At 35.2% G+C, this 21,581-nt stretch overlaps 1 protein-coding gene across 2 annotated transcripts; it reads right to left on the bottom strand.

Moving 5' to 3' along the window:
- Positions 1-1,510: 1,510 nt before the first annotated feature.
- LOC148308606 (facilitated trehalose transporter Tret1-like) lies at positions 1,511-20,405 on the bottom strand. Of its 2 annotated transcripts, none has more exons than XM_088261446.1 (11): positions 20,376-20,405; positions 18,123-18,309; positions 15,645-15,755; positions 14,544-14,659; positions 11,608-11,755; positions 8,516-8,691; positions 6,406-6,526; positions 4,922-5,139; positions 4,569-4,781; positions 2,945-3,031; positions 1,511-1,786 (listed from the first exon to the last, which is right to left on the bottom strand). In XM_088261446.1, the coding sequence occupies exons 2-11, from the start codon at positions 18,220-18,222 to the stop codon at positions 1,646-1,648; spliced, it is 1,431 nt and encodes a 476-aa protein (XP_088117572.1). In that variant the 5' UTR covers positions 18,223-18,309; positions 20,376-20,405; the 3' UTR covers positions 1,511-1,645. The 2 variants fall into 2 exon arrangements, with proteins under 2 accessions (XP_088117572.1, XP_088117571.1); XM_088261445.1 differs by lacking the exon at positions 20,376-20,405 and adding an exon at positions 20,234-20,369.
- Between the last annotated feature and the right edge of the window lie 1,176 nt (positions 20,406-21,581).

The following is a 21,581-nucleotide window of genomic DNA, read 5'->3' as shown; positions in this document are numbered from 1 at the left end:
CCTTTCCTTCGTGTATTTAACGATCAAGATTATACTGCTTCTATACGATGCAGTGCCCTATGCACCATTGGGGTGCAGACTAGGGTTAGAAGAAGAAGAAGAATCTTCTGTTTGGTGAAGGCCTTGTGGCCTATTTTTAAGAGGGATAAGCCTCCTGCGATGTCGATTTCCAGCTGTCGATCCTTCACTTTGGTGGTCTGCCCGGGAGTTATCTACCTTGAAATTGGCCGTGCAATGCAATGTGGGAGAGTCTGGATGGTTCCATTCTCCTCACATGCGCATACCATTGTCTCCTTCGTTGCCTTCCCCACCTAACGACATCTTCCATCTCGCATATTACCCTTATCCTGGTGTTCCTTATTCTATCTCGTAGACTCTTTCCAGATATGCTCCTCGCTATACATGGATAATAATTACATAAAATGTAATCCCACTAATTACAGTTCATCTTACAACATATATCGCTCACTCCTTTCAAGAACGTCATAAATCAAAAAACTTGATTTTTCAGGAGAACGTTTTTAAAGTTTAAAAATATAATACAATGTATTAAAAATAAAATCATGCCACTTTTTGAACTTTTTACTGTGCAACAAATCTTTTTAGGTAAAACCTGAAGATTTTTTCTCCATTTGAAAAATATTTAGTTTATTTAAAAAAATAATTAAACAATACCTTTTCTTCCAAATGCAAAAACAACACTTTCTACCCTGTAGCGGGTAAATATTAAGTTAAAAATATGCCGCTTTTGCTGGGATATAGTACATTTTCTGGGCATTCCGAAAGCATGCACAACTGAAAATTGTCAATTTTTTATTTATGACGTTCTTGAAAGGAGTGAGCGATATGACACACACACACAAACACTTATTATTATCTGATATAGTGAACCAAATTATTTCAATATTAATTCGTAGTTACACTTGGGTCCCTTTTTTTAAAAAAGTTTATAAAAAAATCATAAAAATAAAAACAGAAGAGCTTTTCCCTTAATTAAATGTAATTGAGGGAAAAGCTAAATTAACTGAGATACATCTTCAGTCCAAATTACAAGTGCTTTTTCTTTTTTTTCCAATTATGTATCTCTTGAATACGATGTAAGATAAGCTTAAAAGCTTAACGTTGTGCCAGTGACACAGTCACACTTTAACGGTTGTAACCTGCACTAGTCTAAATTTTAGATTTTTCTATGCGAATTCGCATAATAAAAGACTTGAACCACATACAAAAATAAGGGCTAGGTTCCATTACATTTGAAAATCACATAACTTCAAAATCGCATAAAAAAGATCAGCACAAAAACAGACCCAAGTGTATTTAAATTAATGAATACAATTTTACTACTACTACCATCACGCCGTTTCCCCGCAGGGGTAGGCAGAGAGGATGGAACGCCACACTCTTCTGTCCTGACATACACTCCTCGCCTCCTTCACATCCATACATCTAGTCATACATGCCCTCCGATTACGCAGACTTTTGACACCGCCAGATTTTAGGTTCTGATTGATCTGATCGTGCCAAGTCTTTTTCGGTCGTCCTCGTTCTGTTTTCCCTCTCACATTTGCCACATATATTTTCTTAGTCATTCTCTCATACAATTATAGTGCTAGTAATAATACTATATTTGTCATCCAAGGTCACGTCATTTCCCTCGCTTTGTCAATATGGCGGCTATCTCGCTGGGAGTTTTCCCGCGCGTTTCTGGGAACAGGAAAAAGTTGAAGAGAAGTCCAAAGGCACTATATGCCGAGAAGAAGTAGAACACGGAGTGATCGCCATAATTCTGAAAATTAAAATAAATAAAAACAAAATTAAACAACAGTATTTGTATTTGAGTGTGTCCTAAAACAAAAGTATTTGGACACACTCAAATGCCATTCACAGCATATTGAGTGTGTCCAAATACTTGTTCACAAGTTTGGGTTTTTCCACATAGGAGTTTTTTTACATTTTTGACATCTCGGCTAAATAAAAAAGCTTTCAAAATCCAATCATGGATGGCTGTTGTTAACTCAATCATGGAACATCATGAGATTGATCATACATGTGTATGTAAACCCCCCTATTTTTTTATTATTTTTTTTTATTAACATAAATTGTATACAATATTTTGAGTGTGTCCAAATACTTGTTCACAAATCTGGATTATCTCGAAACATTGTCCTTGAATCACTAGAACTTCACTAGAGACATCTATTGGTGAGATGAAAAGAATCTTTTTATTGAGCAGAAACTCAATAATGGGTAGAATTGGCGTATGTTACACATGTCGCTCACTCCTTTCAAGAACGTCATAAATCAAAAATCGACAATTTTCAGTTGCGCATGTTTTCGGAATGCCCAGAAAATGTACTATATCCCAGCAAAAGCGGCATATTTTTAACTTAATATTTACCCGCTACAGGGCAGAAAGTTTTGTTTTTGCATTTTGAAGAAAAGGTATTGTTTAATTATTTTTTTAAATATACTTAATATTTTTCAAATGGAGAAAAAACCTTCAGGTTTTACCTAAAAAGATCTGTTGCACAGTAAAATGTTCAAAAAGTGGCTTCATATTTATTTTGAATATATTGTATTATAATATTTAACATTAAAAACGCTCTCCTGAAAAATCAAGTATTTTGATTTATGACGTTCTTGAAAGGAGTGAGCGATGTGTAAAGTGATCACTTTGAGCAGCATATGATAGTCGTTAGCCCCGTTAATGCCTAGACTTCCATATTCTTCTTCATCTTTGATAAGATGTCAAAAAATAATTTGTTTTAGGTGGTTTCAAATGCATCGGTACCAATTATGGCCTTCGTTTGGTCATCGTGGACTTCAAGTAGCAGGTGGTTGCCCATATATAATATGTTTTAGCGTATAGTTGTTTGACTGTTTTTATATCATATTTTTTATTCAAAACATCAAAAGTAAGAGAGCACAGATAATTGCTTCTTACCTCCACAGCGACTCCAAAAAATTGCAGCAAAATGAAACCTGTACTCCAGATGACCACTGCCAACAATGCCCCGGCTACACCTCGGGTCTAAAATGAGGGAACATATTTACATGGAGATATTTAAAAAAAATATATGTAATAAAATACCCAGGTACCTACCTATACATTTTATTAATTACTTACAAATAGTACCTACATAAAACAATTCTACCACCAGATGTCGCATGCGTCGCACAGAATAAAACAAAAGACATCCGATAGAAAAAATATAATATTGTTAACTGTCAGAATCAGATAGAGAGAAAATTATTGTAAAGATTAATTAAGAATAAACTTTTACTGTCGTTTCTTTAATTACAAAGCAACACATTGTTTATTTTATTATTATACACCCACTTTACATATTATTTACACCCAATTTACAAAGAAAAATATTACCACGTTATATATATTTATTAGTTACCTAAGAAAATTATAGCATCATAGTTTATATATCCTAAAAATGATAGTGAATGTGTAAAGTAAATATTACTATACCCATTAAGACACAAAAAATAGATGCGTTTCAGAGATTACAGGACTTCCCCATACTAATGAGCAGTAAAGAAGTCCTCAACCCAGATTTTTTATTTATTGTTTCGGCATTAACTTTGTGGTAAGGCATGTTACAATGATTAAAGATAACACTTCGTTTTTTACCACTTGAGTTTTATTATAGACTACATGTTTCAGAAGTTAAACTTCCATCATTCAGTTATTATACAGACCTGAATGATGGAAGTTTAACTTCTGAAACATGTAGTCTATAATAAAACTCAAGTGGTAAAAAAGGAAGTGTTTTCTTTAATCATTGTTTCCAGATTTATTTATTCACATGCAAAATCCATTTCTAACATAAAATTATATGTAATCATGCCTAAACATTTACCATAACTTATTTGTAGTTATTATTATAATAATATATATAATAATAATAAAACCCTTATCCGCACCCCAATGGTGCATAGGGCACTGCGTCATATAAACGCAGTGTTATCTTGATCGTTTACACATGAAGGAAAGGTGATCAGCCCTCCGCTTCAGGTACCAGTCCAGGGTAATATTGAATAAATATGACAGTGAAAAAATCACTTATATTTATTTTACCCCCCTTGGGAATCGAACCTGGGCCCTCCAGAACGGTAGCCAAGCGTGCTGACCATTACACTACGGAGGCGGACAAATATTATTATAATACAATACTTAAACTCGTTAACTTTAAATTCATCTTGTCGGAAAATTTGGAAATGAATGAAATGGAAAGAAGGGGAAGAGGCATATATCCAGCAGTGGAGGACATGAAGAAGAAAAAAATGTGTCGGGCTGTGGTCCCGTGGTTAGTGTGGCGGACTCTCAAGTCAGAGTTTCTCGGTTCGAACCCACTCTACCACAATTTGATACCTATTTCTAATAATGAGCCGCTTAGGCTCACAGAAATAGTATGAAATTAAAATATTTGTGCGAATAATAAAAAGCACAAATATTTCTTAAAAAAAAAAAGATAGGTCAGCCTTGTGAACACCCAGACCTCCATATTCTTCTTCATCTATCCTGAGATGTCAAAATGCAAAGTTGACAGACTTACTTGGTCAGAAAAGAGCTCCATGATCGACATGTAGTTGACAGATCCCAGTCCGCCGAAATGAGCGAAGACCGTGATGCAGAGGACCACTATTGGTAGGTAGCTCAGTATGGATCCAGGATCTGATATGTCCAATCCTCGGGACTGGAGCAACTGGAGAGTCCCTAACGTAGCCATGCTGACTGCCAAAACGGAGCAGGATATTCCAAGTAGTGCCTGAAATCATGGCATATTTGCCGTGAATCATGACTAAGTTACGGGTATTGAAAGCCGTAGGGTTTACCGATTTTCATGTAACTTTCTCGGTTTTGATCGTGAAGAAAGTCTGGATGCAATTATTCCAAATTTCCACTCACCTTTCTCGGCATACTGTCAGCGATGATGGGAGGCAGCATGCTCCCAACCACCATGACGCTCCCATAAATGATGGACCCCGTAGTTGTGGAAATTCCTCCACCAGACCTACTGATGACGGTGTTGGCGTATGAAAGGACAGCGAACACTCCGCAGAATGTCTGCACCGACATCATCACCACCGCCAGAAAGAATGCCTTTCTTGCGGCTGGATCGCAGACTGAAAAATCATAGATGACTGTTGTGAACTCAATCACAGAACGTCCTGAGATGGATCATATCGTAGTCGTACAGGAGAAAGTGACCAACTACCAAAACGTAAAATGTTCAGGAGGGCCATTTAAGTCACTTTTGATTGGCAAGAAAATAAACATCAATGCAGTTAGTCATTTTTAACAAGTCAATATATTATACGTCTAAGTTTAAAATCCTTTGGGATTTTTTTTCAGAACAATATTAAGCTAGTAAGATATCAAATAGTCAATGATCACGTTTTTGTAAAACAATGTACTTGGTCACTTTCTCCTATATGACTAGGATATGTCTAACTAACTAACTAACTAAGCTTCACGACGCTTCTCCGGCAGAGGTAGGCAGAGAGAATAGAACGCCATACCGCCCTTTCTTTGCAAACATTCTTCACCCAATTCACATTCATGCTACTCCTGACTCCAGACCTGACTAATTTCAAGTACTTGAATTACTTGATTGTTCCAAGTTTTCCTCGGTCTTCCTCTGCTGCTATTACCAACTGCATTTTTCTCATAAATTTGTTTAACCGTTCTTTCCTCGCTTATACGTACCACATGTCCTAACCGTCTCAACACACCTTTCTTAATTTTATCGAAAATGCTTATCTCAGCCTTGCATTCTTTCCTTATTTCACCATTCAAACATCTATCATACACATCGTTTTGCGGCACATTCGTCTGAGGGATCGTATTTCTACTGCATTCAGTCTGCTGCCATCCTTCTTTTGCTAACTCCATGCTTCGCTTCCAATACATAAGGGTTAGAATAATACATATCGCTCACTCCTTTCAACAACGTCATATCTCAAAAATTGACAATTTTCAGTTCAGTTTCAGAATGCCCAGAAAATGTACTATATTCCAACAAAAGCGGCATATTTTCAACTTAATATTTACCCGCTACAGGGCGGAAAGTGTTGTTTTTGCATTTTGAAGAAAAGGTATTGTTTAATTATTTTTTTAAATATACTAAATATTTTTCAAATGGAGAAAAAACATTCAGGTTTTACCTAAAAAGATCTGTTGCATAATAAAAAGTGCAATAAGTGGCTTGATATTTATTTTTAATGCATTTGATTATATTTTTAAACTTTAAAAACGAACTCCTGAAAAATAAAGTTTTTTGATATATGACGTTGAAAGAAGTGAGCGATATATCTTTGACTTCCAAAATTTGAGCCATATTCCATATTCTTCTTCATCTATGTTGAGATGTTGAAATTGAAAAGTCTTACAGAATTGCTTCAACGAAGCTGGCTCCACAGCTCCCGCTTGGTCCTTCTTCAGTCGTTCTAATCCTTCCTGTGCAAACTGTCCTTTGGTCCCCAGTAGCCACTTCAGGACTCTAAATGCTTCCTGGAATTCCAGGATAATTGATTAGTTATATTTCCCATTTGTTTTCTTTAACAACAGGCTGGACAAGGAATAATTGAAAAGATAAGGAAGAGTTATTTACAGTGGATGGACATGTGGAGCGAATGGATAACGAGAGAACGACTAAGAAAATATATCACTTACTCCTTTCAAGAACGTCATAAATCAAAAAACTTGATTTTTTAGCAGAACGTTTTTAAAATTTAAAAATATAATACAATGTATTAAAAATAAATATGAAGCCATTTATTGAACTTTTTGCTGTGGAACAGATCTTTTTAGGTGAAACCTGAACGTTTTTTTCTCCATTTGAGAAATATTTAGTACATTTAAAAAAATAATTAAACAATACCTTTTCTTCAAAATGCAAAAACAACACTTTCTGCCCATTAGTGGGTAAATATTAAGTTAAAAATATGCCGCTTTTGCTGGGATATATAGTACATTTTCTGGGCATTCCGAAAACATGGACAACACAAAATTGACAATATTTGATTTATGACGTTCTTGAAAGGAGTGAGCGATATGTAGCAAATGTAAGCAGGGAAACAGGACGAGGATGACCGAAAAAGACTTGGCACAATCAGATCAATCAGAACCTAAAATCTGGCGGTGTCAAAAGTCTGCGTAATCGGAGGGCATGTATGATTAGATGTATAGATGTAAAGGAGGCGAGTGTATGTCAGGACAGAAGAGTGTGGCATTCCATCTTTTCTGTCTACCCCTGCGGGGAAACAGCGTAATGATAGCAGTAGTAGTAGTCTCCTTTAAACATGCTGCTTACCCAATTTTTTAATATCCCTATTTACTGTAGTCGTTTATTATTTTTTTTATTTTGCTCTGTGTTAGTTGCATTTAATTTTCTGTCATTTTTTAAAACTTTTTCAGTCTTGTTAACCTTAATCCCATGTCCCAAAATGAGTAATGGAAATTACTCATCGGCATATGTAGTGCTTATTACTTATTACTTATATGTGACTCGTATGTAGTGTCGGCTTGTGGTCCCGTGGTTAGTGTCCCGTCGTTAGTGTCGCAGACTCTTAAGTCAGAGTTTCTCGGTTCGAACCTACTCTACCACAATTTGATACCTGTTTCGAATAATGAGCCGCTTAGGCTCACAGAAATATTATGAAATTGAAATATTTGTGTAAATAATAAAAACACAAATATTTCTCTTTTTCATAAAAAAATCTTCTTCTTCTTCATGAGTCCTCTGTCCTTCACTGCTGGATATAGGCCTCTTCCCTTCTATCTATTTCCTCCGGTCGGTTGCTGCTTGCAGCCAATTTCTACTCTCACAGCGACTATGTCATCGGACCATCTCTTTTGGGTGTTCGGACACCTCTGCTTTGGTTCTCTTCCTGGTATCTTCACTTTTAATTTTATCCATCAGGCTTTAACTAAGCATGGATCTTTCCATGGATCGCTGTGTGTACTTGATCTTCTCTACATTCTCTTTGTCAGAGCCATAGTCTCCAGTGCATATGTGTTCACTGGCAGTATGCAGGATTTGAACACTTTTTTTTAGACAGGTCGGAATCTCCTTATTTTGCACAATCTGTTTGAGTTTGCCAAAAGCTGCCCAACTCAGTCATATTCTTCTCAGCAGATTCTTGCCCTTTTATTCTTCTTCTTCTTCTTCTTTTCGTAGATCCTAGAGATCTGTTTGTGCCTCCGCATGTCGCTCTTGGGATGTTGACTCCCAGCTGTCTTTCCATCTTTTCGGAAGTCTGCCTGGGGATCTTCGTCCTTTAGGTTGCCTTGGAGGGCGATACGTGGAAGTCTGTCTTTTGACATTCTGTTTATATGTTCCTTCTAGTATCGCCTTCGTTGTCGTCCCCTCCTCACGATATCTTCCGTCTTACACATGCCCTTTAATATGTATGTAGATAATATGTTTTTAAATAAATGAATAAATAAAACCCTGTGGTCAGGTGAAAAAAAAGCTGATCAAATAGGAAGATTCATTACCTGGTCATTCCCACGCAGAACAAGGTATCCCGGCGTTTCCGGCATGAACCAAAACAGCGGGAAGAAGAGAACGGAAATGCAGAGATAGGTGATCACCACGTTGGTGAACGTCAGCCAGGCTCCGATGACATATGAGACCAAGATGCCAACGGCGTTTGTCATCACCATAAGGCCAGCTAAAAATGAAAACGGTAACCTTCAAATGAAGCCAAATCAAAAATTGTAAAATACAATCAAAGGATAAAGTTTTTCTTCTTCTTCTTCTGTGTTGTTGTACTCATTGCTGAGGGCCGTGAACAGAGGTGGATAGTGACTGAAATAACACTCTCCTTATCATTCACAGTTCACTTTGTGTAACACCACTTTAAAAACAAAGTGAACGTTGAATGATAAGGAGAGTGTTATATTAGCATACCACAAAGTTAACAACGCTCTTAATATACATACAAAATATAGTGAATGCAATTCACAGCATTGCATTTTACTTCATATAACAATATTTTGGGTGTGTTGAAATCCTTGTTCACAAATATAGGTTTCTCCGCTTGGAGTTAGTTTAACATTTTGACATCTAAACATAGATGATGAAGAATATGTAAGTCTGGGTGTTTACAGGGCTTACGACTTACGACATTCTACCCATGATTGATAACCTCACAACTCAAATTATCATACATACATGATCAAGACCAAATTTTAAATACTTGATTATATTAAGATTTCTCCGGCCTTCTTCTTCCTCTTCATTCAACCATATTCGCCTCATAAATTTGCTTTACTATTATTTTTTTACATTCGATTCACATGCCCAAACCATCTCAACACACCTTTTTTAATTTTATCGATAATGCTTATCTCAGCCTTGCATTCTTTCTTTATATCACCATTCAAACATCTATGAAACATAGTTTTGCCACACTGAGAGATCGCATTTCAACGCATGTGTTTATTTGTGATTGGTAGCCCAGAGGGAAAGGAAGGGAGATGATGATCCCCACACGATGGACCAATCAAGTTAAGGCAGCAGCAGGCACCTCGGTGGTTGGAGCGCTGCATGCAACGCAGCCAGGGGATAACTGGAGAAGAGTCATTGCTTCCACAAGGGTCACAACCCTCAGTAATGAGAAATAAGATAGAGAATTGAAAGCTGTCCCACTGCATGTCCAGATCTGATACAGAAGCATCTAGGCTTCCTGACAGATCTGCTTTTGCTAAGCAATTTTTTTTTTAACTAATTTGCGAAATTTATTGAAAATGAGAAACAATATAAAATTGTATCCCGATTTTACTGTGAATTTACATTTAAAAGCTTTCAATATACCTGTCACTGCCAATCTAAATAAATACTAAATTGTCCATCACCAAATTTTCTAGAAGTACCCCAGTGTAGGCAGTAAAGGGATTAGTGTTTAGTTCAATTAGTCAGCTAGATCCGATTCCGACTCGACGTTGGCCGGTACACAGACGCCCACAACCCCGACCAGCACAGCAGGCAGATACGGAACAGTGCAAAGACATTTACAGAGAGTGGTCAGTCATCACATTTCCACTCAACCATTATTCATCGACACTAATTCTGATCCCTTTCACAAGTAACGATACACATATATGTATATATATATATATATATATATATATATATATATATATATATATATATATATATATATATATATATATATATATATATATGTACAGTGAAACCTCTATCTATCGTTCCTCAAATAATCGTTTTCCCGGATGTGTCGTTTATTTCTTCTACCCCAATGCAATGTATTTCATCCAAAAATAGATCGCATTGATCGTTTCTCTATCACCATTTTACCGCATTCATCGTTAGAATTACGCTGTTTATTTGACATATTTTGGCTGTTTTTTTTGACATTCTCCTCAATGTTGTTACATTCAATAACAATATGCCAACGTGTGGGATAGAAACTATCGAAAGCTATCCTGCTGTACAGCAGGAGGTATCCTGGTGATCCTGTATCCTGATCCTGTATCCTGGTGATACAGCAGGAGAGGTCAATATTGATGAAGAGGAGCTGCTGCCTGTAGCTTTATTTTCAGAAGCATGCACACTCCTTGAAAGTTTGAAAACTTTCTTCTATGCACATTCAATGGCAAAATAAAAATATTTGCAAAGATGAAAATATACTGTTGACTTACGGAAATAAAACAGTAAAAAAAACAAATGTCGATCACAGATTATTTAAAATGATCAATAAACTTTAATATTTCTTGGTTCTGTTCAACTTTGTATTTAAAAAAAAATAAATACGTTTATTTACATCTTTGTCCGCCTCCGTAGTGTAATGGTCAGCACGCTCGGCTACCGTTCTGGAGGTCCCGGGTTCGATTCCCAAGGGGGGTAAAATAAATATAAGTGATTTTTTCACTGTAATATTTATTCAATATTATTACCCTAGACTGGTACCTGAAGCGGAGGGCTGATCACCTTTCCTTCATGTGTAAACGATCAAGATAATGCCGCGTTTATATGACGCAGTGCCCTATGCACCATTGGGTTGCGGATAAAGGTTTAATTTACATCTAAACGTTGTATTCCTCTTAAAATTTGAACCCACCAATGGTTATTCAGATTGGGAGGACGGTATCTTCACTCGATAGCATCTCCTTGTGTATAAACTTCTTAATCCCGCTTTCATTGTTTTCCCGGATTCATAGTTAATTCAATAGGTCCCTTTAAAAACGATAGATAGAGGTTTCACTGTATATACATATACACACATACTTACTTACTTTACTTATAACCCTTATCCGCACCCAATAGTGCATAGGGCACTGCATCGAATTGACGCAGTGTTATCTTGATCATTACTTACATGAAGGCAAGGTGATCACTCTTGTGCTTCAGGAACCAATCCAGGGTAATATTAAATAAATAATACAGTGTAAAATCACTAATATTTATTTTCACCCCCCTCTGGGAATCGAACCCGGGACCTCCAGCACGGTAGCTTAACACGCTGACCATTACACCACGGAGGCGGACATATACACACATATATTTTTTTCTTGATACACGCCTGTCACAATCCTAACAAACGATGAAGAAGAAGAATATTTACCTAATGAAGCTTTGAGACGTGGTTCAGCTAATTCGTTATTGTATATGGCCACAACTGTAATAGATCCGGCAGCACCTATCCCAGCAAAAAATCTCCCAGCAAGTATGTAGCAGAAATTTTTAGCCGAAATAATCAGGACCCAGCTAATCTGTGAAGAACTCAATTTTATTTTATTTTAAATTTTTTAATTTAATATATTTTTATTTATAAAATAATACATTTGAAACATTTAAACATATGGAAAACAGAGGCAAAGAATGTTTGCAAGGACAGAGTGGTGTGGCGTTCGATTCTCTCTGCCTACCCCTGCGGAGAAGCGGCGTGATGGTTAGTTAGTTAGTTAGTTAGAAAACTTTTATATTTCTCTCCAAAAAAGAGACTGAGCTCTTGCGCTTGGAGAGAGACTTACACTCGTGGTTTAATGTTATATAATAAATGGTATAATAGTCTTTTTTTGTATATTTTTACAAAATTTAATTTAGCTTTAATTTTTTTCTTAAGTATTTTTATATCATCTATTTTATTAATTTCTTTAGGAAGTTTATTGAAGTGTTTAATTGACAAATATTTGAAGTTTTTCTGAAATTGCTATCATGCTCATTACTAACTAACTATCATGCCGCTTCCCCGCAGGAGTAGGCAGAGAGAATAGAATGTCACACCACTCTGTCTTTGCAAACATTCTTCGCCTCTTCCACGTTCATGCATCTCCTCATACACACCTGCCGATTGTTTCGACTCCTAACCTGACCGCTTTCAAGTATTTGGCATACCTGATTGTGCCAAGTTTTCTCGGTCTTCCTTTGCTCCGTTTTCCAATTACATTCGCCTCATAAATTTGTTTTACAGGTCTATTAAATTTTTCTTTTTCAAGAAAGAATAATAAGACTCTAAGAAGCATATCATAATGGTCAGCACGCTCGGCTACCGTTCTGGAGGTCCCGGGTTCATTTCCCAAGGGGGGTAAAATAAATATTAGTGATTTTTTCACTGTCATATTTATTCAATATTACCCTGGACTGGTACCTGAAGCGGAGGGCTGATCACCTTTCCTTCATGTGTAAGCGATCAAGATAACACTCCGTTTATATGACGCAGTGCCCTATGCACCATTGGGGTGCGGATAAGGGTTTTATATATATATATAAGAAGCATATCTGGCAAAAGTTTATTAAGAGCGATTAGATTAAAATTAAATTTAATTTATTGTACAGTGATCACATAAATCAGCCTACAGCAGGTTGTAAGCTTTGTAAAAGGCCAGACTTCCACAGTCTTCTCCATTTATGTAAAGATATCAGAATAAGCTGGATAAAGTTTATCTTGATAACGAGGACATAACAAAATACATGTGGAGCCGATAGACACTACAAAATTTGGAGTAAGGTCCTCAAATTATACTGCCAATACCAAAATTAACCAGCTGCCTGACATAAATAAAATAAAACCCATTCGGCGATCCAAAATAAATGATCTGAGAAGGTACTTTATTGAAATATATCGCTCACTCCTTTCAAGAACGTCATAAATCAAAATTGGTCAATTTTCAGTTGTGCATGTTTTCGGAATGCCCAGAAAATGTACTATATCCCAGCAAAAGAGGCATATTTTTAACTTAATATTTACCCGCTAAAGGGAAGAAAGTGTTGTTTTTGCATTTTGAAGAAAATGTATAGTTTAGTTATTTTTTTAAATATACTAAATATTTTTAAAATGGAGGAAAACCTTCAGGTTATACTTAAAAAGATCTGTTGCACAGTAAAAAGTTCAATAAGTGTCTTGATATTTATTTTTAATACATTGCATTATATTTTTGAACTTTAAAAACGTTGTCCTGAAAAATCAAGTTTTTTGATTTATGACGTTCTTGAAAGGAGCGGGCGATATATGTAGTGATAAGTCCTATTTTCTTATTTTGTTTTTAACTTGTGTTTTTTTCTCATTTGTTTGTTTTAAATATGCTTCTTGCCTTATGTTTTCTCATTTATTTCTTTTGAATATGCTTCTTATGCCTATTTATTATACCTATTTATTGTTTTTATATTTTAAATTATTGTATTAGTTTTACAACGGAGTCCTGGTTCCAACTCTAATGTATGGAAGTGAAACATGGAGTTGGCAAAAGAAGGATGAAAGTAGACTGAATGCAGTCGAAATGCGATCTCTCAGAAGAATGTGTAACAAAACGATGTATGATAGATGTGCGAATAGTGAAATAAGGAAGGAATGCAAAGCTGAGATAAGCATTATCGATAAAATTAAGAAAGGTGTGTTGAGATGGTTTGGACATGTAGAACGAATGAGTGAGGAAAGAACGGTAAAACAAATTTATGAGGCGAATGTTAGCGGGAAAAGAAGCAGAGGAAGACCGAGAAAAACATGGCACGATCAGGTATGCCAAATACTTGAAAGTGGTCAGGTTAGGAGTCGTAACAATCGGCGGGTATGTATGAGGAGATGCATGAACGTGGAAGAGGCGAAGAATGTTTGCAAGGACAGAGTGGTGTGGCGCTCTATTCTCTCTGCCTACCCCTGCGGGGAAGCGGCGTGATGGTTAGTTAGTTAGTTAGTATTAGTTTTGGTTATAAAATTTTTTTTTTTTGTTACTTGTTATTTGTGTTCCAGTCTTGTTAACCTTAATCCCATGTCCCAAAATGAGAAATAGAAATTACTCATCGGGAATATTATATGTATAAATGATTTATGTATGTAATATGTTTTGAAAATAAATAAATAAATAAAAGGTGTTGTAACTGAGATGAATCTATTTTTCTTATACAAAGGGAAGATTGAAGTGAGACTTCTAGAATACTGAGGTATTCTAGAGCTTATGTCCTAGCGTTGTTTTTGTACGGAGGGAAGATTGAAGTCTTGGAGATGTTTTTGTACCAAGTCTGAGCTTTCCAGAACTAGAAGCAGAAAGATGGCTTACTTACAAGGAAAGCCGTTCCCACTCCGTACGCAGCAGCCTTGCGACCCTTGGCATCAGCTAGAAGGCCGTGGAATGCAGAGCTCACCAGGGCACCTATGCAGTAAGCACCACCGACCCATCCTAAAACAGTCAAGATCGCGATATGAGAACAGATTTACTGATCTACTGATTTTGCTTGAGTACTTTAGCTTAAAAAAATCGATTGAGTATTAATGAGTCAAAAAGGCGCCTGAAAACATGTTGCAATGTCAAAATGACGCATAAAAACATGTTGTAAGGTCAAAATCACGCCAGAAAACGTGTTGAGATGTGCAAAATGACGCATGAAAATATGTTTTGGTGACAAAATAACGCCTGAAAACATCCTGAAAGGTCAAAATTACGCCTGAAAATAAGTTGAGGAGTAAAATGACGCCTGAAAACATGTAAAGATGTCAAAATGACCATTGAAAACATGTTGAGATGACAAAATGACACCTGAAAACATGTTGTTAGGTCAAATACACACCTGAAAACGTGTTAAGATGGTAAAATGACGCCTTAAAATATATTGTGGTGACAAAATAACCCCTGAAAACATGTTGAGATGAGAAAACATGTTAAAATGTCAAAATGACGTCTGACACATGTTGTCAGACGTCATTTGAAATCTGTGAACAAGTATTTAGAGTATTATTTTTTGACATCTCATCAAAGATGAAGAAGAATATGGAAGTCTGGGCATTTACGGGGCTTACGACCGTCATAGGCTGGTTAGACTTCCATATTCTTCTTCATCTTTGATGAGATGTCAAAAATAATATGAAAATAACTCCTGTAATTGGAGATAATCCAGATTTTGTGAACAAGTATTTGGACACACTCAAAATGTTGTAAGTATTTAGAGATACTAAAAATATTGTAGAAAAATAACTGGTCAAATCATCCACATCTCAAACACCTCTGTTAGTTCTAAAGTCTAGCAGAATGCTCGACTGACCTGGGAGGAAGCCAAGGACATGGCTAGTGATAGGGGGCCTTGTAGAAAAGTTGTAGTGGCCATATGCTCCACCTAGAGAGCGAACATTGACTAACTATGTATCTAATAACATGATCATTTTCCAACCTATATCTTCTTGAGAAACAGGACCTGATGGCAGAATCCCTTCCAGGAGTTGAGGAACAGCAGAAGAAGTCCAACCAGCTGTGTTTCCATATAAAAAGGCCAACAAACTGCCTGAAAAACGGTTTAAGGGTGTACTCTCAAATATACAATTCACTACGCGACCAGCTGCGCGAGAAACCACACGTACTGTCACTTATATTTTTAAAAAAAGAATGAATGTGGTGATACAGAAGAGGGGCGCAAGTCTGCGGTATATCGCTCACTCCTTTCAACAACGTCATCAATCAAAAAGCTTGATTTTTCAGGAAATCGTTTTTAAAGTTTGAAAATATGAAACAATGTATAAAAAATAAATATCAAGCCACTAATTGAACTGTTTACTGTGCAACAGATCTTTTTAGGTAAAACCTGAATGTTTTTTCTCCATTTGAAAAATATTTAGTATATTTAAAAAAAATAATCAAAAAATACCTTTTCTTCAAAATGCAAAAACAACACTTTCTGCCCTGTGGCGGGTAAATATTAAGTTAAAAAATATATCGCTTTAGCTGAGATATAGTACATTTTCTGGGCATTTCGCAAACATACACAAATGAAAATTGACGAATTTTGATATATGACGTTCTTGAAAGGAGTGAGCGATATGGTAAAGACTTGTACCCATCTTATGTTTCACCACAGATATATTGGAATTAGATTTTTTAAGAATACGATATTTTAGCTCAATCACTTTCAATAACCGTTTTCTTTTCATAACCACATATAATTTTTTTCCGTACAATAACGGTAATATTGATATAACATTAAATGTGTCGCCTACTCTCAAAATCCGCCAAATCCAATTATATAAGATTTTAAAATAAACATTCTATCTGAATGCCAAGTTTATTGTTTAATTGGTTTTATTGTTTAAAATATTTAAATACTTGAAAACCTTGCTAAACAATACATAAAAACAGCCTTTTATTTCAAATTCCGCTTTATTCATGGATCGTGCATTCTGACCCATATCGGCCAATCAGAGAGCGGGGATAGGTCAAAAATTAAGATAACGTCATCAACGGTTTGTGTCTCGTGTTTTTTTTAAATACTGAAAAAAAATGCAAAAAATGCGAAAATTATTTGAAAATTTCATAATATTTTATCTCAAAATAGACAAATCTTTGAAACATAAATGTTACATGGAGAATTTTGCATTTAACGTAAAATCGACTTACATGGATCTGGCGGATTTTTAAAGTAGGCGACACATATAAAATACTACCTGAAAAATGGTTTAAAATCTTCAAAAATAATAACTCAAAATGGGTTTACGACTTATTTAAGTGATCACTTTATACTAAATTATACTAATTTATACTAAATGTCCACCTCCATAGTGAAGCGGTTAACTCGCTAGGCTACCATGCTGGAGGTCCCGGGTTCAATTACCAAGAGCGTCAAAATAAATAATAGTCATTTTTCAGTCAAATATTTATTTAATTTGACCCTGGACTGGTATCTCGAGCAGAAGGCTGATCACCTTTCCTTCGTTTATTTAACGATCAAGATAACACTGTTTATAAAAGATGCAGTGCCCTATGCACCATTGGGTGCGGATAAGATTTAGTAGAAGAAATGTTAAAATAAAGTCTACTAAAATGTGTTTCATTGTTGAAAAACACAAAAATAAATTTGTGACAGTTGTTTCGCCTTGTTATAGTTTTGACATTTAATATATAAATTGAAACGGAGTTCTGCAAATCTCCCAATGTATAAAAAATAAATATTACATCATTTTGAGTGTGTCCAAATACTTGTTCACAAAATCTGGATTATCTCCAATTACAGGAGTTATTTTCATATTATTTTGTTGACATCTCATCAAAGATGAAGAAGTATATGTAAGTCTGGGTACGGGACTGACGACCATCATAGGCTGGTTAAAGTGATCACTTTACACACGTGTAACATTCACCAATTCTACCCATTACTGACAACCACACTACTCAAATTCTTGGAAGTTCTATATTTATGAACCAATTTTGAAACATTGCTCTTGAATCACTAGAACTTCACTAGAGACATCTATTGGTAAATGCCCAGACTTCCATATTCTTTTTCATCTTTGATGAGATGTCAAAAAATTAAAATAAATATTAGACTGAAATACTCAGACTTATAACTTATACTAAATTACTATCAAATTAAAGCCTAGTACTTACATATAAATAAAAATAAAATAAAACCCTTATCCGCACCCAAATGGTGCATAGGGCACTGGGTCATATAACGCTCTTGATCGTTTTTACACATGAAGGAAAGGTGATCAGCCCTCCGCTTCAGGTACTAGTCCAGGGGAGTATTGAATAAATATTACAGTGGAAAATCACTTATATTTATTTAAACCCCCCTTGGAATCGAACCCGGGACCTACAGAACGGTAGCCGAGCGTGCTGACCATTACACTACGGAGGCAGACACATATGAAGAACTTACATATGAAGGCCGCCAAATATTGGTTAAATATGTTAGATTTTCCCTTGTCAGGGATGTCATCTTCACTCTCTTTAGACATCACTACGTCACATTCTGCCATTAGATTTCTTCATCTATGTTGAGTTATCGATGAAAACCTTGATATCAATACCTCCCAAGTGGTCCTAAGTAATGAAGTCCAGAAAAACTGCAAACATTCAAAATATTCAAAAACTTATCTTAATTACTCATAATTCTAAATAATAACTAACTAACCATCACGCCGCTTCTCCGCAGGGTTAGGCAGAGAGAATAGAACGCCACACCACTCTGTCCTTGCAAACATTCTTCGCCTCTTCCACGTTCATGCATCTCCTCATACATACCCGCCGATCGTTACGCTCCTAACCTGACCACTTTCAAGTATTTGGCATACCTGATCGCGCCATGTTTTTCTCGGTCTTCCTCTGCTCTTTTTTCCACTCACATTCGCCTCATTTGTTTAACCGTTCTTTCCTCACTCATTCGTTCTACATGTTCAAACCATCTCAACACACCTTTCTTAATTTTTTCGATAATGCTTATGTCAGCTTTGCATTCCTTCCTTATTTCACTATTCGCACATCTATCATACATTGTTTTGTTGCACATTCTTCTGAGAGATCGCATTTTGACTCCATAAATTGACTTCTAAAAGTAAATTTAACTTTAAGTTTAATAGCTGGTATTTTATTCAGGGTAAAAGCTTTAATTAACAAGGATTATCCAAACAGAGATTCTATTTTGTCATGAGATTGATCACATATCGCTCATTCCTTTCAACAACGTCAAATATCAAAAAACTTGATTTTTCGGGAGATCGTTAAAAGTTTAAAAATATAATCAAATGTATTTAAAATAAATATCAAGCCACTTATTGAACTTTTTATCGTGCAACAGATCTTTTTAGGTAAGACCGGAATGGTTTTCCTCCATTTGAAAAATATTTAGTATTTTTTTTTTTAAATAATTAAACAACACCTTTTCTTCAAAGTGCAAAAACAACACTTTCTGCCCTGTAGCGGGTAAATATTAAGTTAAAAATATGCCGCTTTTGCTGGGATATAGTACTTTTCCTGGACATTCCGAAAACATGCATAACTGGAATTTGACGACTTTTGATATATGACGTTGTTGAAAGGAGTGAGCGATATCTAAGAGTTCCAAAAATTTTAGAAGTGTGGTTGTCAATCATGGGTAGAATGGTGAATGTAACAAAAGATCACTTTGACCAGCCTATATCTTATGCCTAGACTTCCATATGTTAAGAAGTTCCTATGTTAAGAAGTCAAAAAGTAAAAATTACTCTAGAAAAACCCAAAAATGTCGTGAATAAATAAAAACGCTCATGAACAACGTTTTTAAACCTTCATTTTGAACTACTATTGCGAGATGTTTTGAAATTTTCACTACTAAAAAAACAATCACTATCTTTATTTGCTAATACACGTACATTGTGAGTGAATGAACCACTTTTGCGAGATGTTTTGAAATTTTTACTACCAAAAAACCAATCACTATCTTTCTTTACCGATACTTTATAAGCGAATGAACCAAGAACCACTATTGCGAGGTTTTTTGAAATTTTCACTATCAAAAAAACTAGTCACTATCTTTCTTTACCGATACTTTATAAGCGAATGAACCAATAACTACTATTGCGAGATGTTTTGAAACTTTCACTACCGAAAAAACTAGTCACTATCTTTCTTTACCGATACTTTATAAGCGAATGAACCAATAACTACTATTGCGAGATGTTTTGAAACTTTCACTACCGAAAAAACTAGTCACTATCTTTCTTTACCGATACTTTAAAAGCGAATGAACTAATAACTACTATTGCGAGGCGTTTTGAAATTTTCACTACCAATAAACCAATCACTATCTTTATTTGCTAATACACGTACATTGTGAGTGAATGAACTACTTTTGCGAGATGTTTTGATATTTTTACTACCAAAAAAAAAAAGTCACTATCTTTCTTTACCGATACTTTATAAGCGAATGAACCAATAACTACTATTGCGAGATGTTTTGAAATTTTCACTACCAAAAAACCAATCACTATCTTTATCTGCTAATACACGTACATTGTGAGTGAATGAACCACTATTGCGAGATGTTTTGATATTTTTACTTCCAAAAAAACTAGTCACTATCTTTCTTTACCGATACTTTATAAGCGAATGAACCAATAACTAATATTGCGAGGTGTTTTGATATTTTCACTACCAAAAAATCTAGTCACTATCTTTCTTTACTGATATTTTATAAGTAAATGGACCAATTTGACTGAGTGTGTATTTGCAAAGATATTTTGACACTAGTTTCCATCTCACAAAGTAACAATGATGATAGAGATAAAAGATACGAGGAAGCACATAGTATTGTGACGTAGGATTGATTTCAAGAAAACAGTGCTTGTACTGAAAAAAGGGCCCTATCCACGCGACAAGTTAGAAAAGACAATAGGCTTTTGTCACGATGTTGGATTATTGGCAAATAAATTAATATGAAAAATCACAAGACGATCGATAACATTCTTATTGAAATCTGTAGAGAACTAAGGGAGATATTACAGTTTAAACTTTAGATATTTTAATAAAACGAAAAACGTGCGTTCGCATACGTCATCGAATTTCCGTCATCACACGTTTTATGATGTCATATGGTTTATTGTCTATGATTTATAGAGCTGTAATAGTAGTAGTATGGATTGTTTGTATACCACTACACTACCATTTGTGTTATACAAATATCGCTCGTTCCTTTCAAGAACGTCATAAATCAAAAATCGTAAATTTCAGTTTTGCATGTTTTCAGAATGCCCAGAAAATGTACTGTATCCCAGCAAAAGCGGCATATTTTAAACTTAATATTTACCCACTACAGGGCAAAAAGTGTTATTTTCGCATTTTGAAGAAAACGTATTGTTTAATTATTTTTCTAAATAAAATAAATATTTTTGAAATGGAGAAAAAACCTTCAGGTTTTACCTAAAAAGTTCTGTTGTACAGTAGAAAGTTCAATAAGTGGCTTGATATTTATTTTTAGAAAATTTTATTATATTTTTAAATATTAAAAACCATCTCCTGAAAAATCAAGTTTTTTGAAATGTGACTTTGTTGAAAGGAGTGAGCGATATACATGTTTATATATGGGTAGTGTAATGGCAAACGGGTATATCTATCAAATTGTTCGTTTTTAAGTTTGTTCCACAAAATGTCTTAATATTTTTCAAATAGAGAAAAAACGGTCAGGTTTTACCTAAAAAGATCTGTTGCATAGTAAAAAGTTCAGTAAGTGGCTTCATATTTATTTTTAATACATTGTATTTTATTTTTAAACTTAAAAAAATGTTATCCTGAAAAATCAAGTTTTTTTATTGATGACGTTCTTGAAAAGAGTGAGCGATATGAGGGAAGAAGAGGTGCAAGA

The sequence above is a fragment of the Brachycentrus maculatus genome, unplaced genomic scaffold, assembly GCF_059751285.1.
Source record: "Brachycentrus maculatus isolate JH-2025_06_01 unplaced genomic scaffold, ASM5975128v1 h1tg000156l, whole genome shotgun sequence".
Lineage (NCBI taxonomy): Eukaryota > Metazoa > Arthropoda > Insecta > Trichoptera > Brachycentridae > Brachycentrus > Brachycentrus maculatus.
The sequence above is the reverse complement of the archived record's forward strand: the minus strand, read 5'-3'. Positions and strand labels throughout refer to the sequence as shown.

Coding starts and splice junctions, on each gene's coding strand:
- LOC148308606 (XM_088261446.1), bottom strand. CDS start 18,222: ATGGCAGAATGTGACGTAGTGATGTCTAAAGAGAGTGAAGATGACATC. Junction 6,527..8,515: donor TTCTGCGTGGGAATGACCAG/GTAATGAATCTT, acceptor CTGGAATTCCAG/GAAGCATTTAGAGTCCTGAA. Junction 4,782..4,921: donor CTGACAGTATGCCGAGAAAG/GTGAGTGGAAAT, acceptor CCATGATTTCAG/GCACTACTTGGAATATCCTG.